This window comes from Embiotoca jacksoni, unplaced genomic scaffold (assembly GCF_022577435.1).
Source record: "Embiotoca jacksoni isolate LCO1_2020_lvr unplaced genomic scaffold, fEmbJac1.0.p SCAF_54, whole genome shotgun sequence".
Classification (NCBI taxonomy): Eukaryota; Metazoa; Chordata; class Actinopteri; family Embiotocidae; genus Embiotoca; species Embiotoca jacksoni.
In genome coordinates, this window is record NW_027185408.1 from 535799 (window position 1) to 542500 (window position 6702).

At 42.6% G+C, this 6702-nt stretch overlaps 1 protein-coding gene across 1 annotated transcript; it reads left to right on the forward strand.

Moving 5' to 3' along the window:
- The first annotated feature begins 883 nt into the window (after nucleotides 1-883).
- On the forward strand, nucleotides 884-6067 carry gje1a (gap junction protein epsilon 1a). Its single transcript, XM_069172578.1, has 4 exons — nucleotides 884-931; nucleotides 2368-2550; nucleotides 3504-3701; nucleotides 4691-6067. The coding sequence occupies exons 1-4, from the start codon at nucleotides 902-904 to the stop codon at nucleotides 4886-4888; spliced, it is 609 nt and encodes a 202-aa protein (XP_069028679.1). The 5' UTR covers nucleotides 884-901; the 3' UTR covers nucleotides 4889-6067.
- The last annotated feature ends 635 nt before the right edge of the window (nucleotides 6068-6702 follow it).

Consider the following 6702-nt stretch of genomic DNA (forward strand, 5'->3'; position numbering starts at 1 on the left):
TTTTTATTTCAACAAGGTATCACGGAAAAAAGCCTGCAGTGGGTTTTATTTTAGTCAACTACAGGAAAACGTGTAACTTTCACGCCTAGACAGCCCAAAGCGTGGCTATTTCACGTTTTGCTGTGATACCAGGTTGTAGGACAAATATTGACCTGGGAACATTAGTAGAAATGAATCACCGTTTACTGGAGATATACTAATTAGTCAACTCTTCAAGATTGATCTCCCGAAATGTAATAAAAAGCGGTTTCATGGTGTCTGACAACCAGAACAGCCGCCACGAGCCAGCAGAGGTTGGCGGCTGACTGTCTATCAAACATCACACGAGTTATGTTGCAGATTTTTTTTCTAGTTCATTTATTTATTTACTGTTGATTTGATTTGTTCTTTGTACTCCTAGTTGTGTCATCTGAATTTTTCTTTATAGAACTTATTTTTTTAAGCTGTAAATTAGTAGTAAAGCTTATTTTTCGTAACGATAGTTCCTGTGTTGTGCTCAAAGAAATTTAACTCTCATCATCTTCAAAGTTTGTCAAAAATAAATGTTTTTTCTTTTAAAAGTTTTTATTCGGGTTAAAAATGTTCATCCATCTTGGCAAGTTTTGGCCGAGTAACGTGTTTTATTTGAGTCAACACTGGTTGATATTAAAGGCTACTGAGATTTTCTTTCCTACTTTATCACCATTAATCAGTTAGTATTATTTTATTCATATTTCTGTCTAATGCTCAGCTGTTTTAATCTTCTATTTGCCTCTCTGTTAGTCCAGTACCTTGTTTATTTTGAAAGCCGTGACCGGAAGTGCTCTAAATCCATTCTGTGTGGCTTGACTCTGCTCTCTGACCCGCACGGTCCCGCAACTGGCATGAGTTTGGGATCCGTGAGTGGAAAAAAGAGGGGGGAATGAACAACACGCCGCCAGGATTACGGTTGGTGTGTGGACTTCCATTTTATTTCACTTTGTTTTTTTGGAGTGACGCGTTTGATCGGCTTTTCTTTCTGTATTTTCAGCTGTCTTTGGGACAGCGGCGACTCCGTGAAGGCTCTTCCACAAGTTGTTTGCAGTGTAGTGTGTTGTCATCTTGTTTTTGACTCTTTTTATTTTTTTATTGTTGTCATGGTGATTTTTTTTTTCAGTCATGTGTCCAAACCAACTCCACGAAACAGAAACAAAAAACAGGAAGATTTTGAGTTTTAAAGTGATAATTATTATGTTTAAAATCATATTTAAAGTTTTATTTTAATATTCAACACCGCGGAGAATAGTTTTGGGTTTTCTTTCAAAATAAAGCTCCAAATCTTAAGATGACAAAGTGTCAGAATAAAAGCTGGTCCTTTACCTAACGGGTGCATTGTATTTTTGTTGCCTGTTTGCCATCTCGCTGCATTGTGCGCTGCAGGAGGGTGGTTTTTTTTCGCTGACATAGTTCTATATAGGGATTATAATGCAGAGACCACATGCCCCCCCGGGCCATTGTTGGCCCCCTCTGTCCCTGTTGTTGTTTTTTTCTACTGGAGCGAGTCAATTGATGGAGGGATAAAAGGCAGAAAAAATATGCATTGACACGGGCTTTCAGGGCAGAGAGAGCAGGAGGCAGAGAGGTCAGTTGCAGACTTTGTAGCCGTGATGTCGGCGGCCTGTAATTGGTGCCAGCAGGGAGCCGGCCATGAGGACCCAGAGCGGCCCTGGAACTAAACGGGGGACGTCGACACGCAAACCATGTCTTTAAACTACATCAAAAACTTCTACGAAGGATGCGTAAGTACACCACAAAGGCCTTGTATTGTCACTTTCGCCGGAGCCGGCCTCCTTCTACCTTTTCAGCAGTTGACAGCTGCAGCGGGGCGACGCGGGACAATTTTCCCTCTCCAGGTTTTTAAAATGAAAAGACATCGATCTGTTTCCTGTTTTCACTCTTAGATTTTTTTTTTGTTTTTTTTTTTTTTAATCCATCTCCATGCCGGTGAGTGACATATTTGTAAGGAAAGAAAAGGCAGTTTGCTTTGTGAGGGTGTTGGTGACATGTCGTCGGTGTCAGAGGAGAGCAGGTACAGAGAGGAGATGGGAAATGTTTCCGGTGAATGGGTTTTGTTTTAGCCTTCGGAGCTCAGGGCCTCCGAGTTGCAGCTGCATTCATCTGGCTGACAAAAGCTCTTTTCTCTTTGTCTCTGACTCTGTGTGTGTGTGTGTGTGTGTGTGTGTGTGTGTGTGTGTGTGTGTGTGTGTGTCAATGCACATTTGTGTGTTGCATTTCTGTGCCATGAAAATGTGAATCTGTACGCATCATATTTGTGCATGTGTTATATAATTGTGCCATTCATGCTTGCTTACATGTGCATTTGTGTGTGTGTGTGTGTGTGTGTTGCAGCTCAGGCCTCCGACGGTGATTGGCCAGTTCCACACCTTGTTCTTCGGCTCAGTGCGGATGTTCTTCCTGGGCGTTCTTGGCTTCGCCGTCTACGGGAATGAGGCACTGCACTTCAGCTGCGACCCCGACCGCCGAGAACTCAACCTGTACTGCTACAACCAGTTCAGACCCATAACGCCTCAGGTAGGATCACAGACTGTTTATAAAAGTGTTCGTAGCTTCCAGGTCTGAAAAATGGTTCCGATGCAGAAGTGTCTTCAGCTGCAATACCAGCGAGTGCCACTAGAGGTCGGCTCCAAAAAGCCTCCGGCTCCATAGACTCCCATTCAACTTCTCTCATCAAATCCAAAGTGAATAAAATGTGTCCATCAGTTATCTCGGTGTTGTTAGCTAAAGTCACTCCTTCTTATTAGTTTTCTGGAGGTCCATCTGAAAATAATCCCTCATTCATTAGAAAAGAAGATTCAAGAAGACCTGTTTTTGGGGGTGTGTCTGTTTGATTGACAGGCCTGCGGTGCAGTCAGGTTACAGCTATCGGTGGGCGGGACGTAGTATCGTCAGGTTTCCAATCGGATCATTCAGATCCACCGCTGGCTCCTCCCCCAGCTCGTCCAAATATGGTCACTTCCTGCTACAAAACCGCTCCAAACTAGCAAAGATGGTGACACACAGAATCTGAACTGGAGGCTTCATAACGTTCACAAACCGACGGGTGACGTCGCTGCTGGTTGCCGCTTGGGCAGGATGAAAATATACTAAAATTGTTTGAGTGTACTGATAAAATCACATTGTGTATATGCTCAGGTGGACATGAGGTAAAGTGTGCTCACAAAATCTGAGCATGTTTAAGTAAAGTACGATAAAAACGGGTTCCAAATAACTTCTGTTCTCCTCGTCTTGTCACGACCAACATTAACTGAATGTTAACAAAAAAAAAAATACAAATGAATGAATTAGTTCACTGACAACAAGATATGAAACTATCAGCGTTTCATATAAATTGACTAACTAAAGTTAGCTAATGGCATTGAGTGAACTGCTTTTGTACTAAAATAGTATAAAAAATGTCTTGTCATTTGGTACCAAATTTTATACCCATGAGCTTTTCCGACTTCCCTTATTTCTATCCTCTCCAGGTCTTCTGGGCGTTACAGTTGGTAACAGTGCTGGTTCCCGGGGCGGTGTTCCACCTATATGCCGCCTGTAAGAACATTGACCAGGAGGAAATCCTCGAACGACCCATCTACACCGTCTTCTACATCATTTCTGTTCTCCTACGCATCATTCTGGAGGTCATCGCCTTCTGGCTGCAGAGCCACCTCTTCGGCTTTCAGGTCCATCAATTTCTTATTCTTTCATACTCTGTCGTGTGCTTGTCCGGGTCACAGTGATGCAGCCACCCATCAATCTTCCAGTCGCCTCTCATAGTTATTGTCATAGTGACAAAAGGGCGTATAGGGTACCCCTTCTAACTTTTTCACCATGACGTCCCTTATGTTCCTCCTGAGGGTTTTGAAGCTCTCCCAGGTCAGTCAAGAGACGTGATCTTTCCAGCATGTTCAGAGTTGCCAAGGACTTCCTTCCCATTGGGGTAAACCGGAACCATCTCTGAGTAACTGGGAATTAACGCAATGAAGCAGCAGCTCAATTGCAGATTCATATGGTCCACAAGATCCTCCAAATATTAACCTTCAGAAACCGCAATCAGTGCAGCTGCCATGATGACCCTGTTCCACATTAAAGTTGATGAAGTTCTTCCTCACTCGATGTCCAAACTTTCCACAAATATGTGAGATAACCGTACTGAGAGACACAAACGTGGGACAAAGTCCCAATGCAACTGGTAAAAATGTTGGACTTCTAATGAAGTCACCGTTAAACTCGTAGTTCTTATTAGCAATGTTTAAAACGAAGGTTAAGGAGCATGTGATGAACCAAAGGGTTTGATTGATGAGTGCTGCTTGGCGCAAGAAAATTTTGGTGGAAAATGGCCTCGACCGGACCTTTGGCATGGCCGTTCTGCCAGAAGGATGGTTTCCCACCCACACCAAGCAAGATTTCAAGACTGTAAAAAATTCAAATGGACATAAGCCAATGCAGAAGTGCCTTAAATTACAATACCAGTGAGAAGTACTTTTGTGCAGTTGGTCCTGGCCAGTACATGCTGGGTACACCTTGTTAGGCGTACCGAGTATGGTACAGCCAGCAAGTACTTGGTAGTACCTGTCATTAGAGAGAATTGTAAGGATTGTACAGTCAGTGCTCAGAAGTTCAGACAACCATGAAAGTAACACTGCCTTGTGTTTGTCTTTCCTCCCCTCAGGTTCACCCGCTGTACAAGTGTGATGCCAGTGCTTTGGAAAAGGCCTTTAATGTGACTAAGTGCATGGTGCCCGAACATTTTGAAAAGACCATCTTCCTCAGTGCCATGTACACCTTCACGGTGATCACCATTCTTCTCTGTGTTGCTGAAATATTTGAGATTCTCTGCCGGCGGCTCGGTTATCTCAACAACCAATGACACAAACCACACGAGCACACGTGCACACACGAAATGACTAAGGGTGAAAATATACGACACTATTTCTTCCCGTTTTTAATCAGGCTCTTCGTAAGCTACCGCTGGACTTTTATAAAACAGGAAGCTAACATACGAGCCAAACCTCACCTGTGGTCCATCGTGAGTGAGCTGCGCTGAGAAATTTGAGAATGTGCAACAATGTCAGAGCTGGCAAGTCTGAAATATTCTCTAGGTGTTTTTGTTTTTTTTGGCCCTTAGCTATAGAGTGATCATCCCTGGTCGTATTTCAGGTATCAGTGGGTCTGTACTGGCTGTGTCCAAAGGTCTTGTATGGACGTTATGGCCGGAGATTATGTACCTCCTACTGAACCGTTGAGGGATGGGATAGAACGATTTCTGGTTTTCTGTTTTTTTTTTTCACACGAGATGACTGAACGACAGGCGTCAAATTTATGGTGCTATTAGAAGATGTGACGGACAACACCCGAGGAAAGCCTAAGCCTGGCTTGAGGGTCCATTATATCCTGTTCTTGTTGTTGTATCTCAGATCTTGGAAACACCCTGGAAGCATTAGCTGCACACATACTTGTCTTATGAGCACTAAATGCATCAAGGTTCATCGCGCCAACTTTTGGTGCATCTTCTCTGGACTTTGTTCACTAATGGAGCGCCAACAATGGAGCGAACCAGCGGTAAAAACAATCCATGCAAATTATTTAGCCTGTCGGAGTTTTCTTTCAACGCTACAGTCTAGCTTGTCTTCAAGGTGCTGATCAAATCTGACAAGCAGACCGTAGAGCTGGCCACAGATAGCACTTCTGTCATTCGTAAGGAACTGTGATCCAGTAGCCTTACCCACGGGCAAGTGAATGGCAGGTGCCACTGCCTACTGATACTTGCATGTGTGACAGTTATTGCTTCAAGTATGTGTCTGATATATCGCTTCCAGCCCGTTCCGACCTTTACTTCCATCAACATTTGTGACGGAGTTGTCTGCCTTCTTAATAAGATTGGTGCTTCTTAGAAAAAAACTTGATCACCAACTTCTTCAAATGAGTTCACCTCCAGGAAATTATCTCGGCTAAAATGCCGTGACTAAAATGGCTGCATTGGTACTGTTTTAATCTTTAAAGGTAAAGATCTCCTCAAAGAAACAAGCTTGGTATAACATGGGTTTGAAGTAATGAGCTACAAAAAGAAAAGAACAAAACAAGTTTAGATTTTTTTTTAACTTTAGAAATGTATCTGAAGCATTTTTGACTTAAAAGTATTTTTTAAATTTGGATATACATGGAGTTGGAATGAAACTATTTAAAATAGTTAACAGTAACACAAGTTGCAATGGTTTTGACTTAAAAAATAAATAAATTGCCAGTAAGAAGAAATGTAAAATTTTTGTGATTCGGTTTTTACTAACAAATTGGTTGACATTGATGAATCGTTGGAGGAAGGCATTGTCATTGTTTCATCAAACAGGTATTGAACTGCCACTTCTCACGTGTCCCAACATCTCCAGTGAGGCTGATGAGGTCTCGGCTAGTTCTGAAATATCACTGTTTAGGATAGTTCTCAACAGACGTGGACAAACTCAGATCAGAAACGTGAATGTTTCAGAGATTCAAGCCCCTTTATTCAAGTGCTCAACAAGTCCCAATATATTCGAAACAGCAGTTGAGCTTTTGTCCGATGTCTGATTGTGAATTTTGCTCTCATTTACTGTGGAACTTATCAAGGGTATCCTCTAATGCCCCCTCCCACCACCACCCCACCCCCACCTCCTCCTTTATATCACCATTTCTTAGCTTGAAGTTTTA

Excerpts from the sequence above, each read along its gene's own strand:
- gje1a (XM_069172578.1), top strand. The coding sequence starts at position 902 with ATGAACAACACGCCGCCAGGATTACGGTTG. Across the intron at positions 932-2,367 it reads CGCCGCCAGGATTACGGTTG|CTCAGGCCTCCGACGGTGAT; the intron begins GTGTGTGGACTT and ends TGTGTGTTGCAG. Across the intron at positions 3,702-4,690 it reads GCCACCTCTTCGGCTTTCAG|GTTCACCCGCTGTACAAGTG; the intron begins GTCCATCAATTT and ends TCCTCCCCTCAG.